Source organism: Calonectris borealis, chromosome 2, assembly GCF_964195595.1.
Source record: "Calonectris borealis chromosome 2, bCalBor7.hap1.2, whole genome shotgun sequence".
Classification (NCBI taxonomy): Eukaryota; Metazoa; Chordata; class Aves; order Procellariiformes; family Procellariidae; genus Calonectris; species Calonectris borealis.
In genome coordinates this window covers 159,679,707-159,698,612 of record NC_134313.1, presented here as the reverse complement: position 1 = coordinate 159,698,612, position 18,906 = coordinate 159,679,707, and the positions used below count along the sequence as shown (strand labels likewise).

The 18,906-nt window shown below is 40.1% G+C and overlaps 1 protein-coding gene across 2 annotated transcripts in view; it reads right to left on the bottom strand.

Moving 5' to 3' along the window:
• DIP2C (disco interacting protein 2 homolog C) overlaps positions 1-18,906 on the bottom strand; it is a 327,128-nt gene that overhangs the window by 115,563 nt on the left and 192,659 nt on the right. For both annotated transcript variants that reach the window (XM_075144114.1, XM_075144116.1), the window contains 2 exons: positions 5,569-5,694; positions 4,519-4,728 (listed from right to left, as the gene is read on the bottom strand). In XM_075144114.1, coding sequence (XP_075000215.1) covers positions 4,519-4,728; positions 5,569-5,694 — 336 coding nt within the window. The remainder of the gene's footprint in view (positions 1-4,518; positions 4,729-5,568; positions 5,695-18,906) is intronic.

Sequence of the window (18,906 nt, the reverse complement as noted above, 5' to 3'; positions counted from 1 at the left end):
TATAATGCAGTTTTGCTACGCAAATAGGAGAGGAGATCATGACTAAGAAAATAATTGTACTTAGTCAGCTATTAGTAACATGAGAAAGTATTTTTAAAGTTAGCTATAATTGTTTACATCTTTCCAGTGAAATATTTTCATCTTTCAAACTTTACAAGGCAAACTGAATAGGAGTTAAAGTATCTCCTTTCAGGTTTTAGCACTGAAATGATTTTTTTTAAAACGTGTGGGAGAGAAGATACGTGATCCAAAGCACCACAGAGCAGAGGTGCTCTCTCTTCAGATGTATACACTTGAAACCAAATACTTCTTTGTAACACATGGTGCCGAGTAGGGTGAAATAACATGAGAAAGAAGCTTCTTGCTCTTTTGTAAAAGGGTTTCCTTTTGAACAAGCAGCACTGGCACTTGAAATTACCTAAAAGAAACTCTTTTCCCAAGGTGGCCACCACTGGCTGGCCAAAGAGTGGGGTTTTAGCACCCTGGCTGCCCATCTGCTATTTACATTTCCATTAAGAAGAACCCTTATCTAGCAGAAGAGGAACATTAAGGTTTGTCTTGCTGTGTTCCTTTATAGTGTCTGCTTAACAGATGTCTTATGGCAATATCTACAGCTGTAGGTTTCATCCATGAGATTTACAAATCCTCAGTTGGTTCCCTTCTCAGAGTCAGGCTTGGAGAAATGAAAGTCATACAGACAAAATTTGGTCTGAATGACTTCTAAAGAAAAAGGTAATTGTTATGTTATGTGAAATGTACCCTTTTTTGTATAGAACAGTCAATCCAGGCTTAGACTATGGACACAATCTGTATAGAGCTGCTTGGTCTTCTGTCAGGTAACTTGAAGCACTGTTTGAGGTTTAGTTAAGAATAATGATCCTGACACATCTGTTGACTAAAAAGTAGTAACTGTGACAGCTGCATGACTTCAAAGCATTTCCTCCATCAAACTACATATTTGCGTCACCTCTTCTTCCCATCTCTTCCAATATTCTTGCATTAGAAGATCACAGACAGAACAGCTGTTTCCAGTTAAGGTTCTCTTCATTTCTGCCACTGGAGTGATATAATTTACCCCATTTCATGAAAATCAGAAAGAACCGACAATGCAGAGCACATTCACATAGGGATAGAGCGTGTGCATTGATAGAGCCCCATGTTTGAGGAGAAACAAAGAGGTGGAGGAATACTTTCCAGTGGAAGTTTGGAAGCACACATAAGCACCGTGTATTTGAAAAGTCTCCGGGAACTCAAAAAGCATCCCTGCAGTACTATACTTGAAGAAAACGTAGCTTTTTGTCCCAAACAAGCTGGCTCTTCTGGTTGTCAGGGAAGGGAAATCCAGAGTCAGAGCTGTGGCTTCTTCCATCAGCTGGGTTTCTCCTGTATTGATGTCCAGGTGACAGAGACTATTTTAAACTAGTCTCCTGTATTATAAGTTAATATTCCCCCTCAGAACACGTAAGAATGTTAAGGTTGTCAGAGAACTATCAGTCATGCTTTATGGCACATGTTTTTGTATTTACTTTACTAGAAATCTGTGTAGCCTTTAATTTGGATAGAGGCCTTTGATTTGGAGAGAGGCCTTTGATTTTCAAACATAAATGTATTTGAAGCATACAAAAGAAACATTAAATGCACCTACAGGATCAAAATTTTGTAGTGAGATGTTTAACGCTTTATATAAATTTACAATCATAGGTAAGCACTGTGTGATTTTTATTACATGAATTTCCTGAGCTTTGGGATGTGCTTTCTCTCCTTGATTTTTATATATGTATAGATCCAAAAAATATAATACAGACAAATGAAAGCTTAAAGACCTTAGAAATATATACAGTACTGACCCAAAGATGGGTCAGAACATTAGGTATTTTTTACAGATTTCACTGGTTTGACCTCTAAGTTCAAGAATTACCCAACACAATTGTGATATGTATGCCAAACTAAAGATTCACACTGTAGCTTAGTACAGACACCTATGTGTTTTAAAGCTGAGAATAAATATTTAAAGGATATCTATCTAAACTAGAACTTTGGCCATAATAGACCAGCAGAAGCAGCCAAATTAAATGAACAGTATAACATTAAAAGCATATAATAGCCTTGCAAATTACCTAAATGATCCACAAAGCTGAACTCTGATTATATTATAGCCAAAGGTTTTTATCAAATCCCTTCTCAGGACTGCATTACAGTACTTAAACTGGAAAAATCTCCCTTTGATTCTGTGATGCGCTCTGGAGGTCAAATCCTAGCGGATATCAGAATGCAGGGCTTTTTTGATTATCATTAAAATTCTTTCCTGTTGCTCCTTAAATTTGTATTTATCAAAATTGGCATCTTCAGAGTATGGCAGTATGTCCTTACATATTTACAGATGATATCTCTCTTGCAGGCTGATCTGTCTCTGGAGAACTCCCTGGCCCGAACAAACATCAAGCCATGGGAACGTATGTTCTTTGTGATCAAGAACAAATTGTCTCCAGTAGCTGAGGAGCTTCAGAGAACAGGATTATTCTTCTCTCTCACCTTCTCTCCTACCAAAGAGGATTATTCATCTATGATCACTGGCACACTGCCTCTGAAAGAGTAAGGCTATCTGTGGGAATACTTCAAATTACTTCAAATTACCTCTTAGAATACATTTAAATGCAAAATCCACCTTCTCAGACTGAAAAGAAACAAAAGAGCCATTTAATTTCAAATTCTCACAGAAAGCAGCTCACCCATGAAGAAATACATCTTATAGTTATCATCTATGCAGCTTCTCTTACATTTCCAGTGATCTTAGCAACAACGACTGATGGTAACCCTAAGATCACAGTCTCAATCTGTTAGCAGATATTGCTCATATTTTGTATCCAAATGACCTTTACATTACTACACCACAACTACTGTCCAACTAGAGATGCAATTTAAGGTATCTTATTGTCAGAATGAATAAAAACATGTATACACTGAGGTAAGCTTAACTGCTTTCTTCGAAGGAGAGATCTTTCCAGTTAACAACAATAAGGCAAAATAAAACAAGTAAAAGAAGTAGTATTCTTCCTCTTCTGTAGAATACTGCCACCTTAATTTAGCTCTATAAATGCTGTATTATTTACCGCAAACTCAGTGATTATAAAAGAAGACTTACTGTGCCAGATTTAAAATTACTGAAATGTCACATTATAAAGAAGCTATATTTAAAGACACATTAAGACTTGGTGTGTGAGTAATGCAACCTTTTAGAGTTTGGATAAATTTAATTCTCTATGCTATAATTTCCTCTAGCATTTCAAGATGAAGTCACAGAAAATAACCGAATGCAATGATTAATGTGTTCAGAAGTGTATGTGTTTCTAAAACAAGGTTCTAAGCTATTAATTTAGCATTAATTTAAGAATACAATAGAAATTCTTTCCCTGACTGCAATTCAGCAATTCCAGACCATGGTGAGAGGATTATTTATCTGAAAATACAGGTGTTAGATCAAGCTATACTCAGAGCAAAAAAAGGGGATAGAGACTATTGTTCCAGCACATAAAATCAGGAACATTTAAGATGCTTTCATGTATCTCATTACATATACTTGAAAAGGAATGATCAGTTGAGGAACAGTCACACAAAACTGCATTTCATACGTGTAGTAGAACAGTAGCAAGGTTGCTTTATCTGTTCCAATATAGATTCCAACAGATTTTCAGTGAGACAACCCAAAATAGACAGCCCCAGCAAGAATGCACCCAAAGCAGATGCCTCGTATGATAAACAGCAGTTACTGGAGAATGAAGGGAAAACAAGCCTTGCTTTCCACATGCCTAATCAAATAGTTGCCTCATTTTAATGAAGACTAATGTCAACAGCACAATATTCAGAAATAATTAATGTCTGTGAAGCTTAGCCCTAATGGAAGGAAAGCTGTGACTTCCTAGGATCTTTCCAAAGGATATAAACAAGCTACTACTAATAATAACAGATCTCTTCTCCGGAGGTATATAATAGACTTTCCCAAGGACTGTAATAGCTAGATATCCAGCCCAAGTATTCTAGATTCAATTAAGGGCAGAAAAAAATACATTTAAGAGGACCTACTGTTAACAGAATTATCAAAAATCACTCAAACTATGTAATTAAAGTGGTGCGGCAGCAGTAGGGAAACTCATGTGCAAGCAATCCCTAATGCTGCATGCAGTGATTTTCCTTCCTGATGGATCCTACAGAGATCTTTTTTAGTGCTAAGTAATGGAAGTCATGCAACTGCACATTTTAAGATATTTGGGAGCCAACAGCTAGACCCTGCTTGCCACAATATAAGTTTACCGCGAAATCTAAATTGCTACTTTTTTTTTATTTTCTCATGAAATAAGAACATAGGACTATCTCTCCATATAACATATGTAAATAGAAAAAAGGAAAGAAGAAAAAGGACAGGAAAGACTTTTATACAAGACTTCATATAGCAGCATCAGCTGAATGTGAGAGACAAAATGCATGTTAAACTGGACATACTCAAAATGTCCATATACTAACCTATATGTGTTTGAGCCATAACATCAGCTAGTCTGTGCGCAGCACCACTGCCTCCACTTTGTGTTGAGGAGGAGGAAGTGGTTGACGTGGTAGAGCCGTGGATTGCTTGACTGATCCAATGTTCCATGTTTATACTCCCCTGACTTGAGGTGGGAGTTCCCTGGGAGTCGCCCTGTACGGAGCCTTCATCTTCTGAACCAGAAGAAGTATCTAGTAATTAAAAACAGGCTGTTAACTTGCAGTCCTTTTGGGTTTTCTTAATAGAAATAAGGCATGTTCATATTACAAATCTAAAGATAAAACTCATAAAGGCAGGCAAACATAGTAAGAAAAGTCTGTAATACTGAAAGCCCTGAAATGAAGTCAATTGCGAACTGCATACTGAGAGAGTTTTCCTGCTCTAAGGCCATGGCTTGTGTATTATTGTACAAAAATAAGGATAATAAAAGAGTCTTCCTTTACTATGTGGCTTGAGAATCTTCTGAAGATCATCAACCATGTATTAACAGTACAGAACACCCAAAATACTTTTCCAAGCTCACTCCACAAACTCTGTGAAAAACTTTTCCAATTGTAGAAAGCCTAGCCCTCAAGTGAGAAATGGAGTCCCAGCTGGATTCAGCGAGTATGAGAATGCATGAGATGTGGGGTATTTCCACAGTCTAGTAGGTAAAAGAGTAGGTAAATTTGAAAAGGAATGGCACAACTAATTGCAAAGACAACATTCCATTATAGTGCTGGGAATAAACTAGAAACTTGAAAGGAACTTTGAGTCACAGAAAATATGACAAGTTGGCCATAGTTAGGTCCTTGTAAGACAAAAAGGACCAATGCAACCTGAGGTACCACCAAGGGCAAAGCAATCATGCGAACACCCCAGCTGCCCTTCCAACCATTCAGTTCACCTTCTCTTCTTCAAACGCACCTCAATGTTATGCTCAGTGTGCCTCAAATGACATTTCCATTACTATCTATGCAGGGAGATTATTAGTTCATAGCAGCACAAAGAACCATTTTTAAAATTCTCACAAAATACACAGAGGTGCTCACCTGGAGGTGTGTAGGCATCCATTGATGTTTGGACCACCAATGAACGTCGTTTTGAGGGCATGGGGACTGCCATTTTCCTTTCTTTATGTTTAGCAAGGGCTGCCTGAACTGCTTCTGTGTGGACATCTGGAAGGAAAGAGAGATTTCAAGCTAGCGTTCAGATGGAAACGAGCTGTTTGTTTGTGCATTCAGCGCACCTGCGCGCGGGTTCGTTTGTATGCCAGCTAGGCTGGCAACGATATCGAATGATGAAGGGCCAGGAACGCAGGGGATCTCAGAGGGAGTGCGTGAGTTCTCCTCACTGTAGAAAAAGCGGCTATAGTGAAAAGTGCCGTATCAACAAACAAGCCCTTTGAGCTGTATGATATTCCCAGAACAATGTTGCAGTATTTGAAGAGTAGGAACTCCGCTTCTCCAGAGCAAACCTCTGTTTCACCAAGAGCTGTTACTTCAGCAACCATTACTGTTTTCAGTGAAAGCGTAGTGTATTAACATTGCCCGTTTTTTAAATGAGTGAGGTTTCCAATTTACACAAAAGTCACACAGGCTAAGTGAACAGGAACATTTGCTTGAAAGGTAAGAGGCATGTAAAATGTCACAACAGAAATGGCAGCACATTCCCCATTCCCAAATCCTCCTCCTGCCTCCTTCACTTGGCTTTATTCACAGAAAAGTAAGTACTACATAGGGTTGGCCTGAGGTGGAATGAGAAGAAAAAGCACAAGGCCTTGTGCTTTTTCTGAGTGCAGGCGCTGTGCTTCACAGGCGTGTGCTACACATCGCTCACACCAACCCACTCCAAAGCATCCACAGATCCCTCCTTCATGGGGACATCCCCAGTGAAGAGCTTCTCTACCTTTCACGTGTATATATAGCTGTCTACCTCCCCAAGTCTGAAAAAGGCCATTTATCATGTCTAAAAGACACTAGCGACATGTTTTGATTAATTACTTTGTTTTGTGAAAATCTTTTAATTACTACCATAACTATACATTGAAATAAGTCTGCCTTTACCTTGCACTGTCTATGTATTTCTATGGTTTTGGGACAAGATGTACATGAGGAGACTGTATGCAAAACACATGGCAGCCAACAAAAGTCACTTATGGTTAAAGAAGTTGCCACACACTGATTATCTGGCACACAACTGGAAGCACATGAGATGTTGCCTTTTAATCAGTCGCTGTTCGTCAGCTGTAGAAAATGCAGCAAGTTGTGTGCACTATTTAGCTGTTCCCGTTTGTGAAGTAGGAGCAGAGTGAAGCAGGTTTAATCCAGAGTGATCCCACTTCTGCTGCTGCTGAATCTGTTTGAAGACCACCCTTGCAGACTGGTTTGGCAGCGCACAGCCTGTTTCCTACTCCTGTGTTGACGTGGTGGCAGCTCTGAACAGGCAGTGTTCCCCAAGAAAAGCAACAGGAAAGAGAAGAGTATATATATCTTTATTTAAAGAGCTGCTGGTTGGATCACATCAGTATAAGTAACTTGTTTTAAGTAACAACTGGGAAGGATGACTAGAAGCACTGGATGATAACACTCTGCTGATAAGCGCTACGTCTCATTTTTCATAATAGTGTTCCCTATCTTCTGCCAGGGTTTAAGCATCTCTCAGTGGAAAGACTGCAGAGCAGAGTGAGTCTAAGAACAAGAATGTTATTAGCTGCCTGTGTGAGTTGTTTTTTGCTTTTGTTTTAAATCATGAAGAGGATGAGCACGTCAGCGAAAGCAAAGCAAGAGAAGCAAGCAGCAAAGCTGGAAAAGCATACCTAAAAGATAAAAGAGCCATGCGGCTGACAGACCAAAATGGAGGAAGATTGCAATGCTAACATCAAACTAGAAAACAATTTCTCTCCTGTCAAGTCTTTATTTTAAAGTAGAAGGTTTAAGGTCTTTCTTATAATTAAAACCTGATGAAAAGTTTATGTGAAAAGTATCAGGCTAAGAAAATAAACAATGTAAGTCTTTACCTAACAGCATTTCCCCAAGATAAATTCCTACCTGCTCACTCCACACCACTGCCAACAACGTATACAGGACTGAACATGCTCACTAATAGTTTGTGTTTCTTATCCAACAAACAGGGAAAATTCTTGGTTTTCCTTCAAAGGATAGCAATTAGTTATAAAGCAAAAAAAAAAGAGCTTTCCCTTTTAAAAATAAACAAAACTCTACAACAACTTTTGGAAGAGAATAAATTTTGCTGATCAAGACAGGAACAATTATTTGTATATTACTGTATTTAGGATTGTTTTTTACTGTAAGTATTATGAGGGAGATGAGGTGTAACTCAAATTCTTCAAAAGTTTTTTAAAGGAGAACAGCTCACAGAAAATCACTATTAAAATGCTTAGTGACAGCTGGACAACTGAATCATAACTTGCGAATTCTTTGATTTATTTTTTGATGCTTTTCTGATGTAAGAAGGTGAACTCATCAGCTTAATTAAAAAACACTCTGCAGGGTTCTGATTTTCGAATGAGTCCACGGGAGTCCAGGAATTGAATTGTTTTCTTAATAAAGCACATGCCTGATGTGTTTATTTGTAATGGGTTACTGTGGAATAAACCAAACTATAGATTACTAAAAAAAAAAAAACCACCAAAACCCCACAGGAAAGCAAAAACAATGGAAAAGATAAGAAACTCTGAATAAACAAGAGGGAAGCTGACTGGGGAGAAGGAACACGCACATCTGCTCCCAGCCCAGCCTGCAAGGTCAACTATCCTGAAGGCATTACTCAGAGTATGGAGGCTACCAAAAAAACCAGGACACACGTCTAGAAAAGGCTGACAAACAGTCCAGAGGTGGTCCAGGGACTATCCGCAAGAGCTTACAGGCTTTTAGGGGAGAGGAAAAAAAGGCAGCAGAAACAGTCAAGCTTGGATGAAAAATCTTTTCACAACATTTTCTCCCAGGAATAAAACTCTTGGCTAAATGAAGTGTCTCTAAGCATATAAAGCAAAGCTAAGGATTAGGTAAAGAATGAATAACAGCCTATGTAGTTTGTACGGTCTTCTTTTTGAATGAAAGCCTATTGATGGGTTCTGAAGATGCTCTTCAACCTCTTTTGACAGTCTTGTATAGAGTTGGACTTGTTAAGCTAATGAACAGCATTCAAGCCATTCATATCTAGAGACTAAGTCCCAAAGTATTGAGAAATCAGAGAGGTGAGGGAAAGCCAGACTGATACTTAAGAATTACACTTGAGAACAACTCACGGGTTACAACATCTATCCTGTAACCACAGCAAGACAGAAACAGCAAGTAAGTTTGCATATCAGCTTCAGGTATGCACTTTCCATACACATGCTTTGCTTTTCTCTAGGTTTTAGCTTTGCTTTTCTGATCTACAAGCCAACTTTGCTGATGTATCACAAGGAATGTTAACCAAAATACAACTTATAATCTACTTTTGTAGTTTTATGAAGCATGGATTTAAACCTAAACTGAAACATATATTCCTCACCAAAGGGTGACCCTGGTGATTTGCTTCTCATCAATTTGAGCAAGAGTGTGGTAGCTTTTTCTTTTTATCTTGGTGAAAGATGGACTATGGTATCCATCGTGCTGCATGTGACCCATTCTGCCACTGCTTGCCCACAATCTGTCCCTAGCAGCTACCGAAAAAAACCAAGAAGCCTTGTAAAAGGTATTTATACAACAGTAATTGGAAGCTCCTTGTTCACTAAAGGAAGGAAACCACATTTGTGATACACACTAGGACAAAGTATAATGAGGGTAAGAAAACATATCCAAGTTCCCTCGGGACAGGAAACTGCTTATCCCCCCAGATCCCATCAGCACAAAGCAGTCTGTATTCTCCACATATCACACAGAGCATCAGCAGAAAGCATCACATAAGAATTCCAAACTGTCTCTGGCAGGGTGATGCCCCTTGTCTTCCAGGTCTGACAAAAGTGTCTGAACTGTCTTCTCAATCTACCCTGGCACACTCAGGCTAACTGAATTCATCATATTGTGATTGAGCATTGCTTTTAAAAACAGATTTATTGTTAAATTTTCCTGAAAAAAATTGTTCAAGTATGAAGATTTTGTCCAGAAACACAGTTAGGAGCTTTCATTAAAAAAAAAAACCAACACCTCTCCTCTCTTTCCTCATAGTGGCATGTTACAATTTCTCACCTACTATAAACTTCTGACAAAGTTTCAAACGTAGATACACCTTGATGTAGTTGCACTCAAGCCTTCTGAAAAAGTCCCGGGTCTAAGTGGAAAGAAAATGCTTTTAGGCGAAATATTCTTTCATGTAGAAGGCTGTGACATTCTAACTACCCTGTAACAGCTGATAAAAAGACTCCATGTCCTGACCCTTCAAAGCACTCCTATAGGTAACAAAATCTTTATACTCTTCCCACCGCTAACACTCTTTTCCACAAGAAAGTCTCAACGGAAAATCTAGAGCATAGAGTAAAATATCACCACCTGTATCTACAGTAGTAGGAACCAATGTGCAGTTGCTTATCTGCCGTTGTCCTCCACTGTCATAGGTTGGCCAACCGCATGTTGAATCCGATTTGTGAGTTTGTACTCAAGGAATCAATAGATGGAAAGAGAAAAGCAACACGCTTGGGAAAGCTAATTGCTTAACTTGTGCTGTTGCAATCAGCCTGGTGTTCAGTATTCAACCTGACATGTATTTCTTATAGGCTGCCTGATAATACTTAGCAAACTTTAGACAAAACAGCTCTGTCCCCAGTCTTTTCTCTGTTGCATTCAAGCATTTTTATTTGTTTATTCTCTCTCTTTACTTTCTATCACAGGATAGAGAGGGCAAGCATACTTCTGGGAGCAAAGTCAGTAAGTGAAATACAAAGGAAGTGGAACTGTAAAAACAAGCACGTGGGAGAGAGAAAGTTTCCCTTCAAAGAGCTAACGTTCTATTAAACAAGAGATGAGGCCTCAAAACAAAGGGCAGAGAAATTAAAACTGGCATAGAGAATGAGGGTCCATAAGCTCAGACTCCCAGAGCAATGACCCATGGCTCTGGCCGCTGCGCTCCATAATCAGAAACTCTCATCTATTGCAAATAGAGGTAAATTCCTCATTCCACCAGCAGGTCGAATTGCCCAGCCTTCCCAGGAGGTGCTCTGCTTAGCGCAGTCACTCTTTTCATCCGGTTTATCTCGTAACTTGGCACAATGTTGTGCTCCTCGTTTAACCGAAAAGGCTTAGGGAAAAACCAACCCACTAACATACATTACTACACAGCATCAGCTTGATACGAACACCGCATTCTCCATGGTCTTCCCCAGCTTCATCCCTCAGTGCGACCTAACGGCTGCATGTTCAACGCATCAGTGCATTTGATTGTCCATGGAAAAGGGAACAAGCCCACCTCTCTGCTTCTGTGGAACAAGCTGACACCCTACCTGCGCCGGCACGCTGCTCCAATGGGATCCCCCTGGCACAACAAGCTGGCGGGAGACCGGAGGGTCGGTGGTCGGCACAGAGCCCAGCCGGGGGGACGAGCCTGTGCTCAGGGATTGCTCATTTTAAATGCATGGCGATGTGGGAGGGAGCAACCTATTCTCAAGAGGGAGAACCGGGTGACAGAAAATGTGAGGGAAATAACTATATTAACTGCTGATAGGTGGGCAGCATGACTGGATACACACGTTCAAACGTTAAATAATAATGCCCAGAAAAATATTGTTATAAACACTGTTAATTATAGATTCTCATACTGTTGACCCCTTTTTCACCATGTTCTTTAACTGTTTATTCCCTACCTTTTTGATGACGTGGCACGTAATAGCTTTTCTGTTGGAGAAGGCAATTTTTTATTTAGTCAGAAGTTAGGCTGGCACACAGAAAGGGAGCCTGGTCAGAAGTCTGGTTTGTATTGACTGTGGGATAAGAACAAGTCTCTTCTGAACTTTTACTGAAGTCTTTTCCGTAGAACATACTTTCTCTCCTCCTTGCACAACGGTATGCATCCTTAGAACAAGTGGTGACTTTCCTCTGTGACAAGCTGCCCTCTCCTAGCTATTTACTTTGGGGAAGGCAGTATGTACGATCCTTCTAGGCTCAGAGGTGCTCCACAAGCAAATCAGCCTTCCTTTCCTGAAGCAAGAAAGCAATTGTTGTGTGATGAACAAGGTCAGCCATAACCTGATCCATCCATGGAGTCATGCTGCAGCATCTCATGTTTCCCTACAGCTGCTAGAAGAGCACTCTTCTGAGTGTGCATCCTTGTTTGGCATGGAGCATAATCCTGACTCGCCCTTCCCCTTACACCCCATGAACAGGGATGCCCCGTTCCTTACTTGGGCCAGATACAGTGTCCCTGAAAGCTCTGAACTGTAACTGAGACATTTGAAATATGCTGCATATTCCTAGTCCTCCCACAGACTTTTGCAACTTTTAGCAGGAGAACGAGATTGCTCCTGTTTGTTCAGCTCTTTTTTAAAAAACAAAAACCTATTCAACAAATTACAGTTGCATTCTTCCTCTACGTGGAGGGGTTAAAATTTTTTTTCCTGTATGAGTTTAACATGCCTCAGTGGCTTCCTTTATTCAGTATTAGCTGCATTTGCTCCATAGGCATGTCAAACATTCAACATACTGTAAGCAAAGTGATACCTCCTCACGGATCAGGGATCTGGGTGTTAGTTCTGCATGGATCACGAAACAGGGCACTCCTCCCATGGTAAGCATCAGCTACATAAAAAATGTCCACATTATAAAACTGTTCCTTGCACCCTTTGCATAAAATGCCTCAGCACACAAAAGAAAAACAGCGTCTTCTTTTATACTTAAATCAGGTCTTGCAGTTGTGTGTCAAGTAGTTCTCTTGCACCTAATTTATCACATAGCCCTGTTTCTTTTTAAGACAAGAAATCAGACTTGCTGTAGACAGGAGTTGTGCACTGCTAGAATCAAGAGAGCAGAAGTCTGTTTCTACCTACGTTTCAGAAAAAATGTATTACTTCTTGTTTTTGCTCGAGTTGTCGGTTTCCCAGTAATTATAAAGCCTTGATACCCAATCACCAGCTGTTTGAGAAACACAAATATGGAAAAACAAGCTGTTGCCTAATTTTTGCTGTACAGATGCAGAATTATCTAACAGAGTCCCTACCATCTTCTGCAGCCTGGTTTTCCAGTTCTGAAGCAATGGTACTTCCATCCCTCCCTTCAGGGGACTTACCTGGAAGAATAAAACCGCTGGGAGACATATCTAGATGTGATCTGAATTCATCCATTTCATCTGTTTGTTCCTTTTGCCTCATGTAATTCCTCTCCCCTGAGCTATTTTTCTCTTTTTTTGATTTAGCCTTTGGAAACAATCTTTCTTCTTTTGCTTTAGCAGCCAATTCCTGGTAACATGATGATATGCCCGGGAGCAGGACAGGCCCAAGGACTCTGAGAAGGTTTAGCATCCTTGCTTTTTACGGGATAGTCCACAAACACAACTGACTCACTCGCAGAATGGCAGATTATTAAGATCAAGAAGGTTGATGCTCTGCACTAATGAGTTGAGAATGCCAAACGATTTTTAATAAGAGATTATTTATGTACACATAATACATATTTATGTCTTATTTATATTGCAGTAGAGGATCAGCCCTGAAGTCAGACATTTAACAAATAAGTAAAACCACAAGTAAGTCTCTGTCTCAGGGAAGCCAGCACCTGGGGTGGCATCAAAGAAAACAGCTGGAAGAACAGGCAGAGAGGCGGCTTGCAGGAGGCAACAGGAGCAAGGGCAGTTATTGCTGCATCAACACATCGTGCAACAGAAGAATCCTAACAGCTTCTGAGTTATTACAGGGAGGGAACTGATAGTATGGGAAAACAGCACTATCAAAGGTGAATTTTGGCTGAAAATTCTAGATAAGGCAATGCTAAGTACAGCAATAGTATGCTAAGTAATTATAAAGAGGAAAGGTTGGCAATTGCTGCCTTACAGGAAAGTGGTAGTTGAAAGCATGGAAGTCTCTTACGAGTTTAATCAGACCTTTGCTGTAGCTACCATGGAAACGAAGGATATACTGAGAATTCATTTCCTAATACGTGGCCTGTAAATACTCTGAGTAGAGATAATTTGGTAGCTACATCTATTGAAAATGCAATCAGGACGTACTAAATAGGGTGAGACATGGTAAATGTGGTATCATCAGAACAGATTACAGTTAGGCTTTGTCTTTTGATTGTCTTGGGCTGAAAGCACTGACTTATTTTCAGGCAGATACAGGGCAAGTGATTTCATAAAAATTGCTGTGTTCATCCAACACAGATTAGTCCTTGGAAAATCATCTCACCCCTGGGAATGTGAAAGTAAGTGAGTCCATATAATAACGGATCTTTGCTGTGGGTGATGCTATAATGAAGCAGTCTCAGAATACTTTCACAATCTCTCTGGGTATTAAGATAGGAAAGCACATAGCCCGAACAGTGTGACACCTAATTTCTCTCCAGCTGCAAGCAGGTGTGCTATTAATTCTGAAATACAGCATTCACAACAAACACAGTCAATACTCGACTGAATGCAAGAACATCTGCTCTAAGACGACACACATTTATACGAGGGCTGTGGAGGTTACTAACAGAAATAAACTGTTGCTTACATTTCAAAAAACAATTTAAGTGTGTAAGTTTCAGTCTTTGGGATGTTTAAACTATATATGCTGGGCCTCTGGTTTTCCTGGGAACTGGGGATACGTAGATATGTAGGGGAAAGTTCTGCTGACTTTTAATGAATTCGGGGCCAAATTTTGTTGACCTGCACAATTTTTGACAATGAAAAGTCAGCATTTTAGAAAACATCTGCACTCCCATGAGTCTGCCACTGAGAAGGGCCTGGCTCTTCTAGGGTGCTGCAGCCAACAAACTCCACCGGTGCAGGAAACTGCGCTCCGTGCACTCCGCAAAGGGCTGTGCTGTGCCACCATTCAGCCGCTGCCGAGTACCTCCCGGGCATCTTCTGTCCGCCTCCTGGTGCACACACGAAGAAGCTGGAAGCTTTGTATGTTCTCATGTGGTCAGAAAGCTTAACTCTAAAGAAGAAAAGCATGGCTGTCATCTCCCACTTTGGAAGGCAGTGGCGATAACCCACTGGGTGGAAGGAAGGTAAAAGCTGAACACGCGGTTGGGAAAGCTGTATGGGCAGGCTGCGAAACACAGACGTTATGTGATGGAAACAGAGGACACCAAAACAGAAGACTGAACTCTTTGTGAGTCCACTGCTAGTTTTGCTGAAAGGCATAGTTTTTGCTTTACTTTGGATTCTTCAGCTATTATAATAAAGTTGATTTTAAAACATTTTTCTCTAAACCCCAAGATTTAAAACTATATTAACTCTGCTCGTACGTGAAATAAAAAAACAACATGCAGGCCTCCCACTAATAATTTCCATCCCTCCACTTATTTATTATCTCATTTGTAATGCAATCTGGAAGTCAGCTTCACATAGTGACTTCATCTCAGCCCCCCTTATTATGCGATCTGAAGTAAATCAACTTTCTATTTGTTTCTCTCTGGAGATCCTTGAGTAATTTTCCTCAAGAGTTCTGCAATTATCCTTACAAATTTTTCTGCTGGGTCAAAAGCAAGGATGTGGTCATATAAATCACATCTTTGCAAAAGTTCTTCTTCAACCTCTTTTTGTCCTGATAGAGTTGTAGCTTGAAATTAAGTTTGTAAGTAAGCTAAACCAAATAGGGGATTAATTAATTTCTGAATAAATGTGTCTACAGCCAGATTAATTAATTCAGATTAATGTTTCCAAGTATCCCTCACTCACCTGAAGGGTTAATAAATTCTTTGTTTTATGACGAGCCACCTTAATATATATATGCAGTCCCATCTTGATACACATTGATAGCACATTCACCATATTTTTCTTTCTCCTTCTTCTCTGGAGTATTATTAGATGATAAGGGTTCATTAAAAATGATTGCTCAAATCTTCCCATTCCATCCTTTTCTCTACCATGCACTACAACTCTTATATTCTCATAGTGTAATTCTTTTTTGTCAGTTCTGGCAAGATTGCAGAATGAGATCTTGAATGTCCTTTCAAAAATGCAAAATATAAGCTACCCATATCACTATGAGGTAAGCTGCAAACATGCAAAATGTCAGCAATCTTTGCTACAGTTCATAGACACACTTACCTCATGGTAAATGAGAACAAATACATGGTAAGGCACGTACCAAAGCTGCTAGAGCAGAGCAGCTCAGCTACCTAGGGTCTGGTGCCAACTTCTCCTCTAGGATTTGGGACTACAGGGAACGTCCTTTCATTGCTAGCTCCCTTATTTCAAATGCCCCTCAAACCTAGCCTGGGATGATTTGTTTTGAAGTTTAATGATTTCATGCTTAGTATAAGCTGTTCAGTCTTCTCCCTATTGAACCACAGTGTGGGAAAGGTGGCTCAGGAATTTGAGCTGGGAGAGTTGTAGTTAGGATGCATTTGTTTTGGCAGTATCTCCAAAAATCTCCTATATTAAGATGACTTTTAAAAGAAGTGTTGAGTGCACTTGGAAAACGAGCTGTTCTCTGCAGTGGTGGGATCTCTGGAGCAGGGGTGGGCAGCCCTCCAAGAATGGTGTACTAGACTGATTTTTTCTTTCTCATCTTCAGAAATTAAATGTATGGGAAAAAAATCAGCAAGAGTGAGTGGGAGAAGGGAGGTACTCCCCCTCCCGAGAATCCAGGTACCACAGCCACCTTACCAGCAGTACCCTTCCTCCATGCTACCAGCTGAGAGATGCTGATTCCACACACGGTATTTCTCAAAATACTCCATTTCTCAGCTCCCAGCTCTATGCTCATCCACTGCTGTGCCTTTCAAAATCTGTCCACATGGTTCATGTAGCACATGTGCTCTCATCTGCTGGTCTTTCCTCTACGACACCATGAACCCTTAGAGATAGAGGCAGTGCAATTTCACTTATGCTCCTACTTCCCACATAATTTCTGACATCTGAAAACCTCAGTTTTTAGAGCTCACTGGTCTCATTTTTGTTAAGTGTTACACTTGCTCTAGGCAGTGCAGAACACTGGTCATCTTCAAGGCCTCTTAGAGGCCTCATGAGAAACAAGGGACTTTAAATAAACTTGGCCCAACCCATCTGTCATATCCTCATCTCATCAGAGGAGAATTCTACAGCAGAAATCACAGAGCCAAGAGCCAGTATCTCATTCCTAACACATGCATGTGCATTTGAACATATTACACTGCATCCCCTATCACTAAATATTGGATTTTTTAGAGGAGTTAAAAAAGGTGCTGAAGGTCTCTGAAAGAGAGTTTTTCTCTGAACCCCGCAGGCCATGACTGGCTGAGAAATGCAGATCTGAGGGAGATTCACTGTGATCAAGAAAACGATTTCTGAGCACAAGGACATGCCCAGTTTACCCGTGGGGTATTTCGTTAGGAACTGCCCCAGGAGCAGATGCTGCTGTACTGGCTGCAGCCTTTACGTGGCAGCAGAGCCCAGCTCTGCTCCAGGCCACCAGAACAGCCAGCCACCGGCACCGGGTCAAACTCCAGGAGCAGTATTTCTTCAGGGCTACACTGTGGAGAGGCTACAGACCACCATTTTAAGCACCAAACCAGTAAGACCGTTCTTCCAAAAGCAAGACAGCCTATATGAGGGTATTTTAAATAATGGCGGCAGAAGCTTCTACAAGGGGTTTCAATGTTAGCAGGAGCAGAATGCTAACCAGGGAGCAAACAGATCCCTAGTGACTATATGGAAGACACGCAGGGCCAACATCCTCCGAAAATCACAGTATTTGACTGAGTTAGTTCATTTAGACAGCATGGTAAGACCGTGAAAGTTAAGCCATTCAGGTTACCTGCTTGTTTACTCCACCACATAATTCCTATCTCCTTATCTCAACACACCATACCAAATCCATGGATTTGCAGCTTCGAAAAGTAGCTGAGAAACCCAGTTTCTAAACTGCACTAAGGAAACAAAGCTGTATGTCCAACTGCGACTACATCCACATGACCATTATTAACTTCATACTCAAGTCTGTGCCTGATTTTGCAGTCACATCACTTGAGCCAGATCAAGCCAGATGCCGACATCTATTCTGCATGCAGAGGCTGAAGGGAAGCGCAAGCCAGTTCTCCTTTGACTGGGCTTTCTTGCCTGGAAAGCCACTGGCCAGAAAACCCTCTTGGCAAAAGTTACTGATCCAGCTTACAGCAACATCTGGCTTCCATGTCACCTTGAGCCCCCAGATAATGTTATAGTACAGGCACAGGCTAAGGAAGAGCAGCTGCTAAGAGAAAAACATTGCCGTGATCTACTTCTGGCAAACCTTTCCAAATACTGTTGCTAAGTGAGCAAATACTAAGAGAATTCAGTAGTAAACAAATCAAAAATGCTTTTGAATTAGTATCAGCTAAACTAGCTGCCACATTTGTATGAAGCAAATAATACAGCTTAACCCTGCGCTGATTCAGTTACTACACTTACAGCATTATCTATTTCTTTAGACATCTGAAAAATGATCAAAGCAGCTGACATTTTGGAACATAATGATTTCAGGATCCCTTCCTGTATAAAAAGAAGCAGCCAGAAAGTTTTAAACCTTTCTGGTTTTAAAGAATTAGACTAAATTCCCAATGTAGCTGAAATATAAAATCAAATTATCTTAAAACACAAAATGTACCACGAGCATTTAGGAAAAAAAAATAGCTGCCATAAACTCAGAGTCAGTTTTATTTAGAATATAAAAATCATAGAAACCAGGCTTTCAAAATTATACTGCTGAAAAATTCTGTTACAACATTAATGAAATAATAATAATAAAAAAGACTGAAGTGAGAAAATAGGTGGGGATTTAAAATGTCACAGTCTGACATTTTCCATAATAAAAGAGCATAAGTTGAAGGTGATATTAGTGGCAGCAATGACTTTGAGTCTCCAAAGAGAGTTCATTAAACAATCTTCGCTGACATCTAAATTCATGTAAAAAGCAAAGGCGTGGAAGGAGAGTTGGATGACTTTCAGGATGCTAGATTTCCAATTAGGAAAATCTTACCAAGAAGAGACAGAAAAGGACTTTGATCAGAGTTGGAGCAGAGGATTTGTTTGCAGATGTTAATTGAAATAAATTGTGCAAAAAAACTAAGGAAGGGAAATGTTTTCCTAGAAGTGAATTACTTATTGGTTAAAGACTGCACATTCATTTTGGTTTGGGCCTTTTCCAAGAAGATGTGCCAAATATGATAACAAGCACTGAAACTGGGTAACAGCTAGGATCTAATAATCACAATACGATCAGAGCAGAGATGCTGAAATATTAAGCACAGCAGAACAACAAGCGAAACAAAGGCTTCTACCTGAAGCAACTC